General features: G+C 34.8%; 1 protein-coding gene across 6 annotated transcripts in view; it reads right to left on the bottom strand.

Moving 5' to 3' along the window:
• The window catches only part of CDC27 (cell division cycle 27), a 116,933-nt gene that overhangs the window by 50,068 nt on the left and 46,457 nt on the right, over positions 1-20,408 (bottom strand). For 5 of the 6 annotated variants that reach the window (XR_005212600.1, XM_037808405.1, XM_037808407.1 and 2 more), the window contains exons 3-9: positions 11,816-11,963; positions 10,200-10,325; positions 5,436-5,533; positions 4,479-4,633; positions 4,162-4,373; positions 3,099-3,213; positions 828-943 (exon numbers count right to left, since the gene is read on the bottom strand). Coding sequence is in view for 5 of the 6 variants with exons in the window: in XM_037808405.1 (XP_037664333.1) it covers positions 828-943; positions 3,099-3,213; positions 4,162-4,373; positions 4,479-4,633; positions 5,436-5,533; positions 10,200-10,325; positions 11,816-11,963 (970 nt within the window). In the remaining variant the exon portion in view is untranslated. The remainder of the gene's footprint in view (positions 1-827; positions 944-3,098; positions 3,214-4,161; positions 4,374-4,478; positions 4,634-5,435; positions 5,534-10,199; positions 10,326-11,815; positions 11,964-20,408) is intronic. The other variant, XM_037808409.1, reaches the window with a different exon arrangement.

Below are 20,408 nucleotides of genomic sequence, written 5' to 3'. Positions count from 1 at the left end.
AACCTATATGATGTTGTTCTGTAGGAGACCTCAGGATCCTTCTAACAGAGCCCAAGGCAATCACTGTCATCTGTCTGTACTCGTGAAGACACTTATCATCCTGGTATTATCAAGGAATATGCATATCAAGGAATATGCATATTTTTATCTGTCTTAAGACTTACATGTTTACTAATTTTAGAAGAAACCAAATTGTATCTTTTTTTAATATTATTAGCTATAATTTATTTTTGAGTCCTTGAATAGGAAAATAAATCTATTTAATACCATTCCTTGTGGAAATGGATTATTTGAAGATTTAGTTGAAAATTAATTTTATGATCTGGTTATAGACATGTATAACGAGGGAGGGTACAAACAAAACATAATTCCTATTTAATACCATTCCTTGTGGAAATGGATTATTTGAAGATGTATTTGATTAATTTTATAATCTGGTTACAGACATGTATAATGAGGGAGGGTACACCGAAACCTATGTGTAGTTGACCTACAAAGAGGGTCATATGTGTAAGAAAATTATTTTGAAGGAATATTTAGAATTTTTAGTTTAAACAAATTTGTGAAGCAATTACATCAAATTAAAATATTTTACCTAATTCTTTTCTTGTTTTACATCATAATACTCAACTAAAAATTATACTAGTCTTTGCATTAAGCTATAAATTTCAAAATTCACACACACAAATTTATAATACTCATTGTAGAGTTCTTGGGAGGGTCAAAACCTGCCTAAATAAAGAAGTACAAAGAAACAAGTTTTAAGGCAAGAAAAGGAAGGGAAAGTCTAGCTGAACAATGTTAAATAATGACACCATAATAAATACCTTGTTTGTGGGCCAGAACTTTGTGTTTGTGCAACAAGAATTGGAGTTACCTCTCGACTATTTCCACTCTGTGAGAAGACAGACTTTGTTCCAGTTTGGCCGATTCTGGCAACAGGCTGTAAAACATAAAGAGTTTAAGTTATGTGAATTTCAAACTGCACTGTAAATGATAAAAAGACACCATAACTCTTCCATCTGCATTCTTTCAATGAAAGATTTCACAGTATATACCCTCACCTTAAAACAAGAACTATTAGTAAGTCATTATCTAGTATGAACATCAGCATATATCATTTTAACCTCAGAATATTTTTATCTCTATACTGTTCACTTAAGTTTCAAAGCAAAGGCTCAAAATTGTTGTACGCTGTTCTTTATATTTCATTGTGATTATCCTCCATTTATTACATACCTTCTAAGTGCTAGTAAACCCTAAGCACTGGAGATAAAAAGAGTTTTAATAGTCTCAGGATTTATGACCTAATTTAGTACACATAAAAAAAAATTATATATTAAGATTTTGTACCCCTTTGGCAATTAATAAAAACAGTTCTATAGAAGTTCAGAGAAGACTGCAAAAAGCATCCAGTTACTTTCCAAACTCTAAGGACCTTGCTCTTAGGCTTAATATTCCTCTTCTAGCATTTCTAATCTTTCATTAATTGGTCCCTGCTCCCTTGGAGGAAAAAAAAAAATCTTCATTTGCCCCTTCTGTGTTCCCTATTCATTTTCATCACCTAGGTCCTTTACTTTTTAAAATATACTTTTTTTTTTCTTTTAACCACCATATAATTTTCTTTGAAATTTACTGTTTCCCATATTCATTGTACATAATTCTCAAATAGTTCATTACAAAATCACTAATCACTTTCTCATCAGATCCTGCCTCAACATCATTGAACATCCCTTCCTTTTTGAAACTTCATATAACTTCCAAAATAGCATAGCATCTTGATTATGTGTCTTATCATTTCATTTGCTGGCCCCTCTTCCCTCCACTGTTTTAATTTTAAGTTAAACTCTTTGTTCATTAGCTACTCTCTTTCCCTAGGAGATACTGGACCATTTTAATAGCTTTAATTATTATTTCTATTGCCAGATTCTTTCCATTATCTCTAACTATCCACTGAATATTTTCACCTGATCTACTACCATCTCAAAATAGAACTCCATAATCCTTCTTCCACCTGCCCCATTAACCCATTTTGACCTCTTTAGGGAACAAAACTTGAAGTCAATTCCAGCCCTTCCTTATTTATCAAAGAACTGTGTTCTGCACTCACTACTCAGTTTGATATTTTTAGTTGATACTGCATGCAGACCTGCAAGAGCAGCTTTCCTGAGAATGTTTTATAATAGGATAAGATGGGAACAGAGGCAGAAGAGGATGAGACAGCAAGTAGCTTTTATTATTGGGACACTGAAATCCTGTACCTGTTCCACTGTCTAACTTGTTCTTGGTTGCCATGCTCTCTTGGTTTTGGCCTACTTCATCTGGTATGCTAACTGCCATCCTTCTTTTCTTCTCATAACTGTAATAAACTAATTTCCACAATTATATTTCACTCCCATAACAAAACAACAGTGAGTAGTTGCCAACTTTTAAACTTAAGTTTAAACTAATCCATACATAAACTACTTTGCAATTCCTTTTTAACATTCCTGGAGTTCCTATTAACACTTGCTAAGGAATAGAAGAAAAGATGTTTAAAAAAAGACAAAAATAAAAACCAGATACATATTTAGTATTTAGTGTAAGGATACTATCAAATAGTTTTCATTTTCCTATACCTCATCTCTATGAAGATTCATCATAAAAATTTTAGTATCAGAAATAGCTGGCTTTACCCAAGCAAATTTTTTTCATGTTATTAGAACTATTCAAAAAACATACACACACAGTGGTAAGGACAAGTAAAAACTTTGGCAGATATAATTTCTGTTATTTATATTCAAGGTGATAGAAAACATCTTAATTTTGTTAAAAAAGGAAACAAAGTAAAAATCTGAATATGTACATTTCTTTCGCTAAATGTCTAAATAAACTAGACTCCTGAGTTGTAATCTTACTTGGAAAAAAGAGTTTTTTGTCTCCTAAGATAACAGTAGGCTATGACAATGATAACCTTCTACATTTAGATCAACAACTCTAAGACTTTATGGCAAAAGCAATTACATAAAGTCAGATTCTCCCTGCAATGAACTTTAAAAATTGGAATTTTAAATGAGTTTCTTTTATCCATACCAAACTGCATTTTACATGGAAAATACCTTCTTTGAAGGGGCTCCGGTGGATGGCACGTCAATTACAGAAGGTGTATTAGTGTAGTTTTGTAAATAGGATCCATCTCCAGGACTTGGGGTTTCTAATGGCAAAATCCCAAAACTGAGAAGAGGTTGAAATCAAGGTGTCAAAAAGTCATCAAGGCATATATAAAGCAGCAGTATACTTAAATTAGAAGGTCTAAAAGGAAGAGAATGGCAAATCAGTCTTGGGGGCAGTAGGGATCTGAGGGGCAGATTAAAAATAAGCTGTGATTGTAGATTATCCCACCCACCATAACTAAGATTTTAAATTAAAGAAAACAAACAAGGAACTAAATTGAGCAGCAACTACTGATCTAAGGAGATTTATTAGAATCCAAGAAGAGTGGCTTTATAAAAACTAAGACTCAAATGATCAAATTATTTCAAATTCTCGGAATTTACATGATTTCAGAGAAAATGTCTCTAGAAACCATTTAATTAATCAGTGGTCTCTAGAGCTATTATCTGTGGATCCAATGAAATGTAATCTCAGTCATGCTATTTTAGCAACTCTCTGGACCTTGGACCCAATTCACAGAGTCTGTTCTAGCATATGATTTCTCTTATTTTGATACTCTTGGATACTTATTCTCTGGGCTGGTTTCCTGTATTTATACATACATATACTTCTAGTAATTTTGACAAAACATCTTATGTTAATAGGTGTCAAACTTTCCTTCATGTTGCTCTGATTTCATCATAAGCATACCAACATTTCAAGGGGTTCACTGTTATCCACTGATACACAGCCATAAAGACTATATCTTTTAAAGCACATACTAACTGAATAGGCATATTTAAGAATTTTAAAAATTCATCCAATATTTAATATTATATCATATGTACTGTATTTTTACTTCATTTTCTGAAAACAGAATAGGTCCATTATTGACTTATTAAATGCCTCAATTTCCATAGTGATTTAGGCAGTTGCTGTTCAGATTAATTTACGTTACTAATTAATATGAATTGTTATAAGATCATTTGATATTACAGCACAGTTGAAAGTATCTTTTGTTTGTCTTACCTTGGGGTTAATGGGCTAAGAGCAGCTGGCCCTCCTAATAAACTTCGACCAGTTTTTGGTTTATTTTGAACCTGTTTTGATAATATGGAAGTTCCTGTTCCAAGAGGGAGGGTGTCTGGTGAAATTACAGCTGAATCAATATAAGACACTGAAGAATCTGTATTCAAGGAGTACTTTGAATTGGAAGATTCTAAATTTAGTCTGTTTAATTCCTGAAAAAGAAAATTTCTACTATGTCATTTATGATACATTATCTGGTTCAGATCATTCATACTAGTTTTCATAATATTCTGAACATTATAGTATGATAAACTTACAATTGTGTCTTGGGGTGTTTCTGTAAGAACTGTCTCAGGCTGTCTGTGAGATAAACTATGATTAGATACTAGTGTTGTACATGAGTTGGGCAGACAGTTGCTAAAGTTCTGTAAAGATGTTAATTTAAATGTTTGGTCAGGATCTGGCTTTTCACCTGTGAAGACAAAAAAGGATATTTTCTTCTAAGGAAATGAGGGTTAATTTTGTTGCAAAATTTCAGCTACCTATGTCAGCTGAAATAAAGCCTTTCCTGAGTTTTAAAAATTCTCTTGCCAATTTTTGCTAATCAATTTTGCCAAAAGCCCATTCATAAACTTATGGTAAAAGTTTCCTCCTAAAATAAAGATATACATTTAGGAAATATTTAAATACTATATAATAAATCACAGGAAAATTTAGGTTTCTGTGTTAGTTTTACGGCAGAAAGCAACTAGAACTCATTTTTCTCAAGGTAAGGAGTGGAGTTGTGGAGTTGAAACCCTATAGATATTACAGTGAAGTTTTAAGCACTTCCAGGTATATAGACACGACAATGTTTAAAAATAGTCTGTATGCATCCCAGAGCATTTTACTGAGAGGGGACTCTCTCCATACTGTTTATGCCTTATTAATACAATAATTATCCCAGGCATTCTATTAATTTCTTTTGAAAGTTCTTATTCAGAGAAGAAAGTCATTTTGGCTAGTGCTGTTCATTCTAGAGGTCACAAGATATTTAAGCCTGATTGGCTAAACAGAAGAAACTACTGAATTTAATCTTTGGGATAGAGTAACGAATGACCACATTCCTGAGACATATGATTCCAACTTATTTCTTGTTCTCAATTTTGACAGCCCTTAGCTTTGAAAAATCCTTTCTTGTGAATAGATGAGTTGTATAACTCTCTAAAAATTAAGCAGGAAAAGAAGAAGAGGAAATGGGGGAAACCCTCCTCTCACCACCTGTACAAACCTACCTATTTCACATAATGATTCAAAGGGTGACCAGAGGAAAGGATTTAAACTAAGGCTCTTTTGGTAACATTCTGATCCTTTGGCAAGCCGATCTGTCTTGCTGTAGAGAGAAACAAATAGATTAAACAAGCTAGATAACCTAAAACATTCATTATAAAGAAAATTCTGGAATAAAAAATTCAGTAAATCTTATATAAGTTCTGAGATGTTTCTGATGTTTCCCCAAATTATCAATTTCCCCTTCTTACCATCCTCCAATCACTATTATTTAGGACAGTTTAAGGCAAAAGTTAGGTGAAAGACAAAGAACATGAACTGAAATGGATGCTAACAAAATAAACTAACATTGCCTTCTTGAATATTGCTACTGCTTTTAATTCACTGTTAGATCCTCAATTACTGAAGAAAATATGGAAAACATCCAAATACTTCAGCTTTATTCTTAATTTCTAATAAAACACTTTAGTGATAATTATGAAAGTGACCTAAAATGCTTTTAATATAGTACATTTAAATGCCCAGAATTTCTAACAAAGTAGAGGTGGTAACTCTTAATGAAAAGGAAAACATATGTTTCTTTCTAAATCAGGTAACATAAAAGCTTACTTTGGAATCTAGATAATATCACTCAGAACATCTAAACTGGAACAATCTCCAAAAGGCATTGCTGCTTCCCTAAGGTTTCACATGGGAAGAGGGCAAGGGGTTAGGGGTTAGTATTTTTTTACCTGAATGCTCCAATGAGTCTCACTAATGACCTGCACTAGGGTTGAAATTCTTCAACAGAAAATGGAAAAATATTAAGATACACTAATTCTTTCAAAACTCTTAAGGTTCTATAAAGGACCAGATAGCATCTAGCCAAAATTTTCAAATGAACTCTCAAGTAAAATGAACAGTTAAAATATATTATCTATTTAATTTACTGTTTAATTTACTGTTAATGTAACTTCTGAGAACTATAAAGAATACTCTTTGGGGAACCATACATTAGTTTGTCTCACTTCAAAATTTTGCAAGCAAGTAGAAACTAGAATAGATGATACAATAAAGATAAGAAAGTACTGCCAGCTGAAGAATTTCTAGCTTCCCACACTTGACTAATTTAAGCCAATTTGCACATGGACAAAAAGGGAAGCAGGAACAGGAAGGAAATTTTTGGAAAATTTAAATAAGTTTTGTCAAAGTCTGTATCAAAGTCTGTTTAGCTGAAATTTTTAAAAGGCAAAATAATTATGAGACTGGCATAATCTTTTGGATAGAGAGAACCTTAAAAATAGGAAATAAAGACAAGGCATAAAAAGACCTTTTCTGAAATAGAGGTGGAAAGTGGCAAATTAATGCTTGGGAGCTTTTTACATAAAGCCTGGAAAAGGAAAATATACTGAAATCTCCATGTCTGAGGATTATTCCAAGCTTCATACAGTTTTGTGACCATTTCTTTTGTATTTTTTCTTTTTATAATCCCTAAACAAAGCTATTCCCTCTGTCCTCAGCCCTCTTCTTTATGTAATCTCCTCTGGTGAGAATCACTTCTATAGATATACACTTAAATCTACTTTACTGACTTCAAATTTATCTTTTCTCTGCCTACAACATAGTTTCATCTAGGTTTACTTCCTCACCTAAAGTTTAAAATGTTCAAAACCAAATTCACCTCTTCCAAAATCTTTTCTTGCTTCCGACTTATTTCTGTGGGTGTGGGAACTGATATTCTTACAGGCAGATGCAAAAATCCTACTTAGAGACATCACTGACTCATTCTTCTTTCCAAACTTTTCATAGTCAATCAGTAACCAAGCCTTAATTGACGTACTTGTATTTTTTCTCTGGCTTAAAGTTTCCTCCTCATTTTCACTGCTATGGTCCTTATTGCTTCTCTCCCAAACTATGCAACAGTCTCCCAATTAATACCTCCTATTTTTCTTCATCCCTTCAATTCATGCTAGATAGACCCCTCCTCTTTTATAGTACTAATCATAGTCTACATTAGTTATTTATCTTTCATAGCTTCTTCATTAGTTATTTATCTTCTACAGGTTCTCTCCTGTAATTGATTATAAGCTTTCCAAAGACAGGGAATTAGATATTTCTCATTTATTTATTGCCTTTTTCCTCTCTTCAAGTAGCCTTGCTCCCTTTCTTTGCTTGCATGATGTACATGCACTCTTTAATAATTCAAAGTTGCATCAAATAGACTATATGACTTATTTAAATGGCCAGAAAAGAGGTGGGCAAACATTGATTTAAACAAAGATAAAGTAATCTAGTCAGGGAAAAATATTCTGGAAATGTAAGAAGTGATCCTTTCTGAAAAAACACCTCTTCTCCAATATTATATAAATTATCACTGTATTTCCTTTTTCCTTTACCAAAAGGATAATTCTCTCAAATGTTTTGAGAAGTTGGCAAGGCTGATTTTTGTAATGAGCTATGACCTAACTGACATACCATAGAAAAGAAGGAATTTAAAGCAAAATTAGTGTATTCTAAGAAGAGAGTAGATACATACACACATCTCCATAGACAGATGTATGTATAAATGATAAAAGAGTAAACTAGGGAAGAAGCCAGATGTGGAATTATAATCTAGTCTGGGAGATAAAATCTCTAATCATTCAATAGATCTCTAATAATTCAATTACATCTAAACTTTAGATGTAATTTTTTTCTACTAAAATTGAGGATCTGTACATAAAACTCAGCAAGGAGCATGACTAAGAATTGGGGTAAAAATATTATTTGGATGACACCGGGAAGATAAAGGTTAACGTAAGAACCAGATTTAGAATCAGTTGGGTTCTGAACATCTAAGTATCATATATGCTTTTGTAGATAAGAAGACCATTAAATGTCAATCAAAATATTAGAGATAGAAAACTTAACATGCCTCAGCTACAAAACTACAACATGTATGTTATCTAGATTATTGCTGCAATTTTGGTCATATGACAGGCATATGACAGCTAAATTAAAAGCCAGTTTAGGGGCAGGGTTGTCCTCCTTTGGATATTCAATCTTTCTTCTTTATGAGTAAAAATAACCCAACCTGTTCCCCTGAAGAAAGGAAAAAAAAGGTACTTCACCTTCTTCATGGTTAGAACTGTCTTAGCATAGCATATATATACAAAACATATAAACCTTTCTCAAGACCTAATTGCACCTTCAAAAACTTTTAATAATTTTACTTAAAAATTAGTAATACATAATGCATTTTTGTGATTTTAACACTTTATATTTTTAAACTTTATTTTGAGATAATTTCAGACTCACATAGAAGTTGCAAAATAGTTCAGACTGTTCTTTATAATATAAGCTATCATTATTTAGTACTATTTCCCTCTAAGCACTCTTTAGCTACATCAAAGTTTTTAATGTTATTTTCCTTTTAACTGATTTCACTCTACTTTTTAATTTTTTGTTTTTCTTTTTGACCCATGAATTATTTAGAAGTGTGTTGTTTAATCCAACTCTTTAAACCAGAAAGTACAATTTAAATCAATATTCTAAAAGTAAAAGAGTATGGCACTCTTTAAGAATTAATATTTCTACAATATTTCCCTCATAATATTTTGCCAATATCTTATTTCATAAGTCCCCCCTCAAATCATTTATACCTTTCCTTTGGAAGTCACTCAATAGATATGGAATTTAAAATTTTACTTTTTCTATTGAGTGTTTTCTAGTTACCATCTTATCCTTCATCTTAACCAGAGAGAATGTATTATCCTCTCATTTGAACAAAAGTAGTGTTTAAATTTTATAACAGCACTTTTATTGTGATGATTAAAACTTACACCTATTTATTGTCTAAATCTCAGTTTCTTGAAAAAATGACAAGAATCATAACTGTACGAACCAAATTACTCTGTTGTTTTCTTAAGATATACAAAGATCCTGATGTTCCAGCTTTACTTATTCCTGTCACCAAAAGCAGTGTCAATGGCTAAAAGTCCTTCTACCACATATGAAAATGAGCCCCTAAATTCAGAATAAATTCAAATAATTTATTCTAGCCATTTTAAAGGACTTTTAGAAACCACTATTGAAACTGGCCTCAATTTATGTTAAACTGATGCTATTCTGCTTCTTTATAGACAAGCAGAACTCAATCATTTCTTCCCATACACAACAGAAGACATTTACTTACATGGCCACTCCCATGAGCAGAATTAAGAACAATTCTGTTATGCTAATTATACCTCCATTCTCTACACCTCATCTCAAAAAAGTATTTCAGAACACAAGGAGTGAAAATAATATTATTAGTGATAATTCTGGATTTATCTCACTTTTAAAAAAAGTAAATTATTTGCAAATTCATTTTTATTTCAGCTACCACTGTTGGAAATTTCTTATGACACTTCAAAATCATTATGGCATAGCAGATGAGAAATGCTATTCTCTATCACTGAAACTTGCATTCAAGCCTCTTTCTAAGAAGCAGCAGTGATATTTAATATAGAAAAAGAATGTCATTCTTTTTCCCCCTCCTTCAATGGGTCACATGAAGATACTCTCCTCCCCGAGGTAAAATACCAGTATTATGTGCACTCAATTGTTAAGCAGTTCTGCTGCAGTTACCATTAAGGCTAAGTAGAGTGTCAAAAATGGGACCATTTCTACTATTTTACAATTTAACAACGTCCTGAGACCAGAAGATTGTATAACTATTTGATAAACACAGATCAACAGGTTTTTTAAGCTACAAAGCATACAAAAATTTTGGGAATAATTTTCTTGTAGTTTGAATCATTCTTACTTACCAATATACATGTCCCAACAATGAAAGAGTAAAGCAAGCTGAATCACCAAACTCAGTTACAATATCATCATGGCTTTTCTGCTTATTTAATACTCCACCAGATAAGATCTGTTCCCCTTCTGCAAGCCTTAAAAATACAAATTCACAGGTTTTAAAAAATCAATATAAAGCACTGTGTGCAAAGACAACTTTCATTACCAATGCACCTCTAATTATGAAGAAAAACTGAACAGTTCACAGTACCTTTAGAATAGTGGTAAATATGTATTTAGAATCATCTGGGAAGCTAGGAATTTTTACTTAAAATTCCAGTTTTGCCATTCAAAACAGAAAAAGAGACTTTCATATTTGTAGGTACAAATTTATCTGAGCAGCATATTCATTACTCATGTCAAAAAAAAAAAAAAAAAAAAAGGAAGACCAAAAACAATGGAGAAAAAGATATGAAAGGTCCTTCATTAAAGAATGTGGTGGTCCTCCTTAGCTCCATAATTCTTTGATTAAGAATCTGCAAACACATTAAACAAGACTAAAATATTTTAATTAAAAATTGCACTTAGTGGTCTCATCCATTTTAGGATATTTATAAATCTTCATCTCTTTTTATCTGTCAATCACCTTTTCTTAATACAGAAAATCATAAACTTGTTTCCCAAGTGAAAAAATATGTCCCATTTCACTATAAACTTTTAGCATATCAGAGTTGTAACAGTTCCTATTAAAAACAAATCATGTGGAAAACTCTCAAGTAAGTTCACACAGCCTATCCTGAGACTTTAACTGGCGAATTAAATAAAGTAGATTTAAAAATTTTAAACATTAGACTCTTCAGAATTTAAAAATAGTTCAGTTAACAAACATCTCAAAATTTTATGGATATTTTAGGTAGCTTTACTTAAAAAGAAATCAATTAGTCACTGGACAAATAGTTATTTTTTGGTCTAAGGAGGCTTTATTTGTAACCTCTCACTATACACCTAAAAATTAAATACACATATAGGCTTTTGTAAGTACCTAAATGTTTAGTAGGTTTTACCATTATTCCATCTCATACAGCAAAGAAAAGAGTTTAACAGAACATAACTGCCTAAACCTCTAACTGCCTCCACATTTAGAAGAGGCACTGCAGACTTGGTTTAGTTATAATGTGCAAAAGAGGTGCTTCCCTAAACCTGCCCCTTTGGAAGTAGGGGTTCTCAAATAGAATGATCTTGAAAGGAAATTCTTAATTACACTAATACCTATACACTGCCAAAGGGGCATTATTCTCAGATGTACTGGTAGGTTTTCAGGCTTATTCTACTTGGTCTAACACTGAAAGCAAAGGAAAGGAAACATTTACGATTACTGTAGGCACCAATGGGAATTAGTTTTAACTTAAGTTTCTTCAGAGTTAAATTCTTTTGCTAATTAACATAACAACGAAATCTCTCTATAATAAAAATAATAATGCTATTGGCAACAGTGTAAGCATTTGGATTATTATTGAGGTAGATCCCTTCTATGAAAAAAGAGGGGGAAAGGAAGTCAGTCAGAGTTTAATGTGTCAAAGAATTTTTATCCAAATTCTACAATGTGAATAGAAACAAATTTGCAATAAAAGATTTAAAAACTTACTTGCTGAGATCAACACAACACTTTGCCAGCAGGTATTTACATTGCGGTGTAGTACAACTGTGTCCTTTCAAGAGTCTATATGCTTTATATGCCTTTCCTGAGCGGTAATAACAGGTTGCCAGTAAAAACAAAGCTTCTTCTGAGTGTACTAAGGACATTAAAAAAAAAAAGTTGGCTATTGTTCAATATGCTGAATTGTAATCATTGTTTATCTGGCAATAAACAAATTTAACAACAAAAAATTAGACATCTTATTTAACACAAAACAATTTAATAATCCAAGTTTGAATTAAGGAGAAATATTTTTGTGATAGAAAAGGACCTACATAGTGTTCTATGTAAGTCCCTAAAAAAAGCGTAACACACATCTCTTTAAATAGATTACCAGTAAAGCTCATGGTTCTTATGTATTATTTTTCTAATAGGACTTTTGGGAGACTAGAAGTCAAATTTCATTAAAGAGGGAAACAGAGGGTTATAAAGCTATTTACCAATCAAATAATTTCTACTTAAACACACTTTTTTTTTCTCACACCAAATATACACCAAATTATACTCAAGGTAATTTAAGATAAAGAAAAGGAAAAAAAATTCTAAATTGTGAATACTCACACCATTTTAACATTCAGTTGACAGACTTGAAGGGTGTACAATAAAAATAAGTAAATTGTTCTCCAGTGGTAAGAACTGTATTATTCATCAACCTATCCCTTATTTTTTAACTTTCATTTTGAAATAATTTCACACAGACAGCTGCAAAAATAATACCAATCCCTTACAGAGAACTCCAACATAACTCCTACCAAGATACCCAGATCTACCAACTTTCAACATTTTGCCACATTTGCCCTATCATTTTATCTATTTATCCCTCTATCTATCATTCTTTCTATTTACCTATTTTCTAAACATTTGAGAGTAGGATGTATACACTGTCCCCTGTTTTTTACATTAGGACATGTGCTCCCCCCTTCCTTCTTAGTTAATGGAATGTGGCATTTTCCCTTTATCTCTCTCGGTCTTTCCCAAACTGAACAACCACTGCACTTCTAGCCTCACAATCCCATAACCAATTCAGATGAAGGCCTATAGAGGCAACATCAAAGGGGCTGGAAAAAGAGGTGAAAAACCACAAATCTGTGCTTCTACAAATGGGTTACGGCAGTGGACTGAGGGATATTCAAAGCCAGTGGTTCTCATACTTTGGAATTTGGTGAATATGCAGATTCTGGGAATGGTGACCAGCAAACTGTGTTGTAAAGAAACCCTCAAAGTGATTCTGATACATAGTAAAGTTTGAGAAAAACTGTCATAAACTAGAGGATAAACTTGTCACATCTTCCTGAAAGTTAAATTCACTCAAAAAACTGGGATAAAAAAGCAATAAGAAATTTTACTGTCCCCCTCCTTTTTCCCACTATTATTCAATTACTTTCTGTCCTTTTTTCTACTCATTTGGCCACACACTGGGTAAAGGGAGTGTGAGCCACCAGGTTTTCACAATCACATAGTCACACCAAATAAGCTACAAAGTTATATGATCGCCTTCAAGAATCAAGGATAGTGGACTGCAGTTCAACAATTTCAGGTATTTCCTTCTAGCCATTCTAGTACACTAAAAACTAAAAAGGGATATCTATATAATGCATAAGAATAACCTCCAGAATGACCTCTCAACTCCATTTGAGATCTCTCCAACACTGAAACTGTATTTTGTTTAATTTCTCTTCCTCCTTTTTGTCAGGAGGGCTTTCTCAATCTCATGATGTCAGGTCCAGATTCATTCCTGGGAGTCATGTCCCACATTGCCAAGGAGATTTATACCCCTGGGAGTCATGTCCCACATAGAGGGGAGGGCACTGAGTTTACCTGCCGAGTGGGCTTAGAGAGAGACAGGCCACATCTGAGCAACAAAAGAGGTTCTCTGGGGTTGACTCTTAGGCACAATTATAAGTAGGCTTAGCCTTTACTTTGCAGTATCAAGCTTCTTAAGGGCAAGCACCAAGATCAAGGACTTGGCCTACTACAATGGTATTCCTGAATGCCTACAAAAATATCAGGAATTCCCCAGGTGGGGAAGTTTAATGTTTCAACATTTTTCCTCAGGCCCTCAAGGGGGCTTTGCAAATATTTTTTATTCTCTGCTCAAATTACTTTGGGATGTATCAGTTTCATGCTACCCTGTACAAACCAACCAGATCTCATACCCTATTCAAGGTTCCATGTAATTACGGTGTTTGAATAAACAACTATACAAGTTAAATTATAGGGTGTGTTACACAAAGTACAGATTTTGCACCAAATAAACATCTCTTCCTTTGGTCTCACACAGAAGTTGAGGTTTTAAAACACAGTCATCATCATCCTTTTCCCTTTACTGGTTTACCTTAGTTCTAATCAAATCCATTTCATTCATATCTCTAATTGAAGTCTGATCTCTTTTTCAGCCTCTTTAACATTTGCTGTATGGGGTAATGCTGACATTCATAGCTGCCCAACTTTGGGTCTGAGTCTCACAGACACCCAAAGTTACAGGGACTGAACAGATTACACAAAAACAGCTCAGCATCTCAGAATTTAGATAACCATTACAACTCATGAATAGATGTGACTGCTGTAAGAACTTACAATCTAGGAACCTTTACCAGAAGCCTTCCCCTGATAACTTATGCTCTCAGATTCAATTTTCAGAGTTTGCACATTATAGTTAGTCCATATTAGTGAGATGTTATGATGTTTGTCTTTTCGACTCTGGCTTACTTCACTCAACATACTGCTCTCAAGGTCCATTCACCTAAGTGCATACCTCACAACTTCATTTCTTCTTGCCACTGTTCAATATTCCATTATATGTATACACCACAGTTCACCATTCTGTTTATCAGTCGATGTACCCTTAGGCCACCTCCATTCATTATGAATCATGAATATGGCTGCCATAAACACCAGTGTGCAATGACCAATCATATCCCTGCTCTCAGCTCTTCCAAGTATATACCCAATGTGGCAACCCCATAGTTAGCTACCTATGGAACCACCACACTGCCCTCCAGCTGGACTGCGCCATTCTACTTCCCTTCCAACAGAAAATAGGTACATCCCTCTCTCCACATTTTCTCCAGCACTTAGTACCCCTGTTTATTTTTTTAACAGTTTTATTCACAAACCATAGAATCAATCCTAAGTAAACAATCAATGATTCCCAGTATAATCATATAATTATGCATTCACCACCACAATCTATATGAGAACATTTCCATGTCTTCCCAAAGAAAGAGGAAAAAGGGGAAAAAAAGAAAAAAAAATACAAAAGATAGAAGAAAAATAAAAATAAAATACAATGGTCAGACAACATCACCATCACCAAGAATCCCATATCACTCCTTTATATACCCCTCTTATAAACACTTAGCTTTTGTATATTGCCTTTGTTACCATTAATGGAAGCATCTTTCAATGTTTCCATTAACTATAGACTCTAGTTTGCATTGATTGTATTTTTTCCCTATACCTGACAATTTTCAACACCTTGCACTGTTGACATTCATTTGCTCTCCATCATTTAAAAACATTCTTATATTTGTACATTTAATCACCATCACTGACCACTCTAGGTCTGGCTAAGTTATACAATCCCAGTCTATATCTTTCCTTCTGGTGTCATACATGCCCTTAGCCTTCCTCTTTCAACCATATTCATACTCATCTTTGTTCATAGTACTTACAATACTGTACTACCATCACACAGTATTGTGCTGTCCATTTCTGGATCTATACAATCAATCTTGTTGAACCTTCTGTACTCCTTCAGCACCAAATGCCTTTTCTAACCTCTATCTCCTGATCACCTGTGTTCTCAACTCTCAAATTTCTGTCCTTTGGTTCCTGGCTAATTTCACTCAAAGTACTGTCTACTATTTTGTCTTTTGGATTTTACATGTCTATCTTACGTTATTTTTATTTTTTCCCTCTCTCTCTCTTTACCATTATTGATAGTCTTCATTTCTACACTCTTCTCCAAACTTCTCTCTCCTGTCTATCTGCCTGTAGGACTCCCTTTAGTATTTTTTGTAGAGTAGGTATCTTGTTCACAAACTCTCTCACTGTCTGTCTGAAAACGTCTTAAACTCTCCCTTATTTTTGAAGGACAGTTCTGCCAGACATAGAATTCTTGGTTGGCAGTTTTTCTCTTTCAGTATCTTAAATATATCATACCACTGCCTTCTCACCTCCATGGTTTCTACTGAGAAATCCACACGTAGTCTTCTGATAGGCTTCCTTTGTATGTGATGGCTTGCTTTTTTCTTGCTGCTGTCAGAATTCTCTTTGTCTTTGATCTTTGATAATCTGATTATTGAGTGTCTTAGAGTCAGTCTACTCTTATCTATTCTGTTTGGGGTATGCTGCACTTTTTGGATCTGTAACTTTATGTTTTTCTTAAGAGTTGGGAAATTTTCAGTGATTATTTCCTCCATTATTCTTTCTGCTCCTTTTCCCTTCTCTTCTCCCTCTGGGACACCCATGACACGTACATTCATGTACTTCATGTTGTCATTCAGTTCCCTGAGACCCTGCTCATATTTTTCCATTCTTTTCCCTATCTCTTCTTTTGTGTTTAGGATTTCAGATGTCCTGTCCTCCAGTTCATGAATCCTTTCTTCTGCTCTTCAAATCTTCTGTTGTATGTTTCCATTGTGTTTTTCATCTCTTCTATTGTGCCTTTCATTCCCTTAAGTTCTGCCAATTGTTTTTTTTTTTCAAACTTTTGAGTTCTTACTTATGCTTGCTCCATGACTTCTTGATATCCTTCATCTCTTTTGCCATATCTTCCCTCAACTCATTGATTGGATTTTTGAATTAATTTAGGATATCTGTTTGATTAATAATTAGTTGTTTCAATTCCTGTATGTTGAAGTGTAGTTTGTTCCTGTGACTGGGCCATATCTTTGTTTTTCATAGTGTGGTTTGTAATTTCTTCTTGTGTAGACATCTGGTTTCCTTGATTACCCCAATCAAATTTTCCCAGACCACACAGGCCCAGGTCTCAGGAGGAGGCTATATTCAGTATCAGGTTTCCCTGAGGGTGAGACCCAGCAGACTGTCAGACTTACCTGTGAGGCCTCTAGACTCTGAGCTTTTCCTGTCCTGTCCAGCTGGTGGCACTTGACAGCCCGTAACTCCCCACCAGCATAAAGATCTGTGGTGTATTTAATTCTCAGTGGACCCTGTCCTGGCCAGGAACCGAGGGTGTCAGAAGCCAAGCTTAGGGTGTTTCTGTCCCCGCCCCATGGCCCTGGGGTCTGAGTTCTCTGAAGGAGGGCCATCACATGAGCTGGGCCCTGGCCCCTCTTTTCTTGAAGATGAGCCCTTTAGGGAATTGTCTCCTACACTTGATTTTTCCTTTGACTCTGACTATCTTAACTCCACCCTTGGCTGGGTCAGTGCTGACAAATGAAAATGCCTGAAGCTTTCTCTAATGAGCTACTTGGAATGAGAGGAAAAAAAGGGAAAAAAGCAAGAAGTCCCCTTTTCAGAGCCAGTCCCCAGTCCTCCAGTTCACCAGACATGAACCAGAATTGGTACCCGGTTTTGTGTGCCCCTTTACTTGGGGCACAGTCCTTTTCCAGTATTCTGATCTCAGTGGACTCCAAAAGCCTCTGGTTTTATTCATATATATATATATATTTTATTATTATTATTTTTTTTCCTGTCAGCCCTGCCTCCTCTCTATCAGGATAAACCTCAAGGTTCCTTTCCTGCTTGTCCCGGACTCGCAGCCTGTATTTAGTAGTCCAAATTTGTTAATTAAAACTGCAATTAGAGCTTGGTCAAGCTACATTCCCTTGTTCCCAGCAGGGACTGCTTCTTTTTCCCACAGCAAAGTTTTGCCACTCAGCCTGCTGTGCCAGTGGGGGAGGGGCACCAGCGCCACAGTTTGGGGACCTTTACTTACAGTTCTTTGCTGAGATCTCAGCCGTTCTGCCCATTCCAGACTGGTGTACACTGTTGTCTGGTAACAGATGTCCTCCCTTCAGTTGTACTAGACTATTTTCTGGTTGTTCCTGGGTATTTACTAGTTGTTCTAGGGGACTAATTAAATTCCACACCTCCCTATGCTGCCATCTTGCCATAAGGTTTTTGTCATACATGTGTAAGCAAAAAATCAAAAGAACTGAAGTGACACCACCAAGATGGCAGAGTGTGATGCTCCAGGCCTCTGTCCTCCTATAGAATTTTTAAACAATAAGCAAAAACTGGCAGAATTATATTCCTCAGAGCTCCAGAAAACAGTTAAAGGAAGGGTTTCAGTAACTAGTTGTGATGGTTAGGTTCATGTGTCAACTTGGCCAGGTGACCCAGCTGTCTGGTCAAGCAAACACTGGCCTAACAATTGCTGTGAGGACTTTTGAGGCTGGTTGATAAACCAACAGGCTGGTTTATTGGATCATCAGTCAATTGACTGAAGCTGTGACTGATGACTCATCAAAGGGTGTGCCTTCCACAATGAGAGAATGCAATTGGCTGGATTTGATCCAATTAATCAGTTGAAGACTTATAAGCAAGACAGATAGAGGACCTTCACTTCTTCTTCTTCAGCTGCCCAGTGAAGCATTTCCTGAGGAGTTCATCGAAGTTGCTGGTTCGTTTCCTGAGGAGTTCATCGGACATCTTCCTTGGAGTTGACAATTTGTTGAAGGCTCTACAGAATTTGGACTCATGCATACCCACAGTTGCGTGAGTCACTTTTACAATTTGATAATCAGAGACACCTCTCATTGATTCTGTTTCCCTAGAGAACCCTAACTAATACACTAGTCAAGTACCAAATCAAGAAAAAGACAATTTAAAATCAGTAGGAAAAACCATTGCTGGCCCTTCCGTTATTCCCTCCCCAGCTCAATACAGAGCCAGCCCCTGCTCGCAGTGCAAGTGTCTGATCCTGGTTCTGGAGGGAAAAGAATAACTCCTGTGTGCATACTGGGGTACATGAATACCTGTACCAATCTGTCTAGTGGCAGGGGACTTAATCATGATGCTTGTCTCTGGATTGCTGTCCCAGAACTTGTCCTGCATACAGAAGTGGCTTATGAGGCAGCTAAATCAGTATAAGAAAATCAAATTGCAGCAGCCTGGGGCGAAGGATTATTATTGGCATTAACACATATTATAAAGCCCCCTGGACAAGAGGCAAGACTATTTTTGAGGTGGAAGAAGAGGCATTCAGATCCATGTAAACGGGGAATTCCTAAGGTCACATGTGCAAGCCCTGTACAAGATGCATGTTCAGAAAAGACTGGAGAAGACACTATGCTTCTACCTTGGGATTCTTCAGGTTCATTGTTAGGATAGAATTGGCAAAGACTGGGCAAAGTTTTTTTGTTGTTGTTGTTGTTAGCTCTTGACATACAAGAAAATCTCTGTCCTAACACTAGCTGGATAAAAACTTAAGGAACAGACACCTTGGAGACTCAATTCAGAGTTTATACATTAAGATATCAAAATGTCCAGTGTGCAACAAAAGATTAGAAGACATAAAAAGAAACAGGAAATGACAGCTCATCAAACGAGGCAAGATAAAATACCCAAAACATCAACAGAAACCAGACTTTGGACGTATCAAAAGAGATGCTTAAAAATCTTATCTTAAATATGCTGAAAAAACTAAAGGAAAACACAGAAAAAGAACTAAATGGTTATCAGGAAAACGATATATGGGGAATGGGGAGTTACTGCTTAACAGGTGCAGAGCTTAGGTTTAGGGTGAAGAACAATTTTGATAATAATGGCAATGACGGTAGCAAAACGTGAATATAATTCACACATTGAATTATATATTTGAAAGTGGTTAAAATGGAAATTTTATGTTGTGTATATGTTACCACAATAAAAATTAAAAGCAAAACAAACCACAGAACTATACAAAACAAAGAGTGAACCCTATTGTAAAACTATGGACTTCAGTTAATAATATAATCTTAACAATATTGGTTCATCAGTTGTAACAAATGTACCACACTAAGGCAGAATGTTAATAACAAGGAAAATTGTGTGTGTGTGTGTGTGTGTGTGTGTGTGTGTGTGTATGCTGGGGGTGGGTGTGGGTGGATGGGTGGGAAGGACTATGGGAATTCTATACTTCCTGCATAATTTTTCTGTAAACTGACAAGTACTCTAAAAATAAAGTTTATCATTTTTAAAAAAATGGTTGAAAGGCAAAACAACAACAACAACAAAAACCCAAAACTGAATCCTTCTTCTCTGGTCCATTTTTTTATTTTTCATGAAACAAGTGTAAAAATGTTAATTAACAGTAAATGGTATGCAGTAAATAAGAAATTCTGCCACATATAAGCTAATGGAATATACAGCAGTATTAGTGCTACACATGCAAAAACTGAACAGAGAGCTCTACTGCAGTAGGAACAGACTGCTAATTTCACTGACCTACAAGTGCTATTCTTAGTTCCAGAGCTAATTCACAGGAGTTAGAAAGTGTTATTTCTTCTAGATTTTCCAAAGGCCTAGTTTCTTGTCACCTTATAAATTAATTTTTAAAAAACTATTGATTATATCAATAAACAATGGTTCCCCC

The sequence above is a fragment of the Choloepus didactylus genome, chromosome 18, assembly GCF_015220235.1.
Source record: "Choloepus didactylus isolate mChoDid1 chromosome 18, mChoDid1.pri, whole genome shotgun sequence".
In the NCBI taxonomy this organism is placed as follows: Eukaryota; Metazoa; Chordata; class Mammalia; order Pilosa; family Megalonychidae; genus Choloepus; species Choloepus didactylus.
This window is presented reverse-complemented; position numbering and strand designations above follow the sequence as displayed.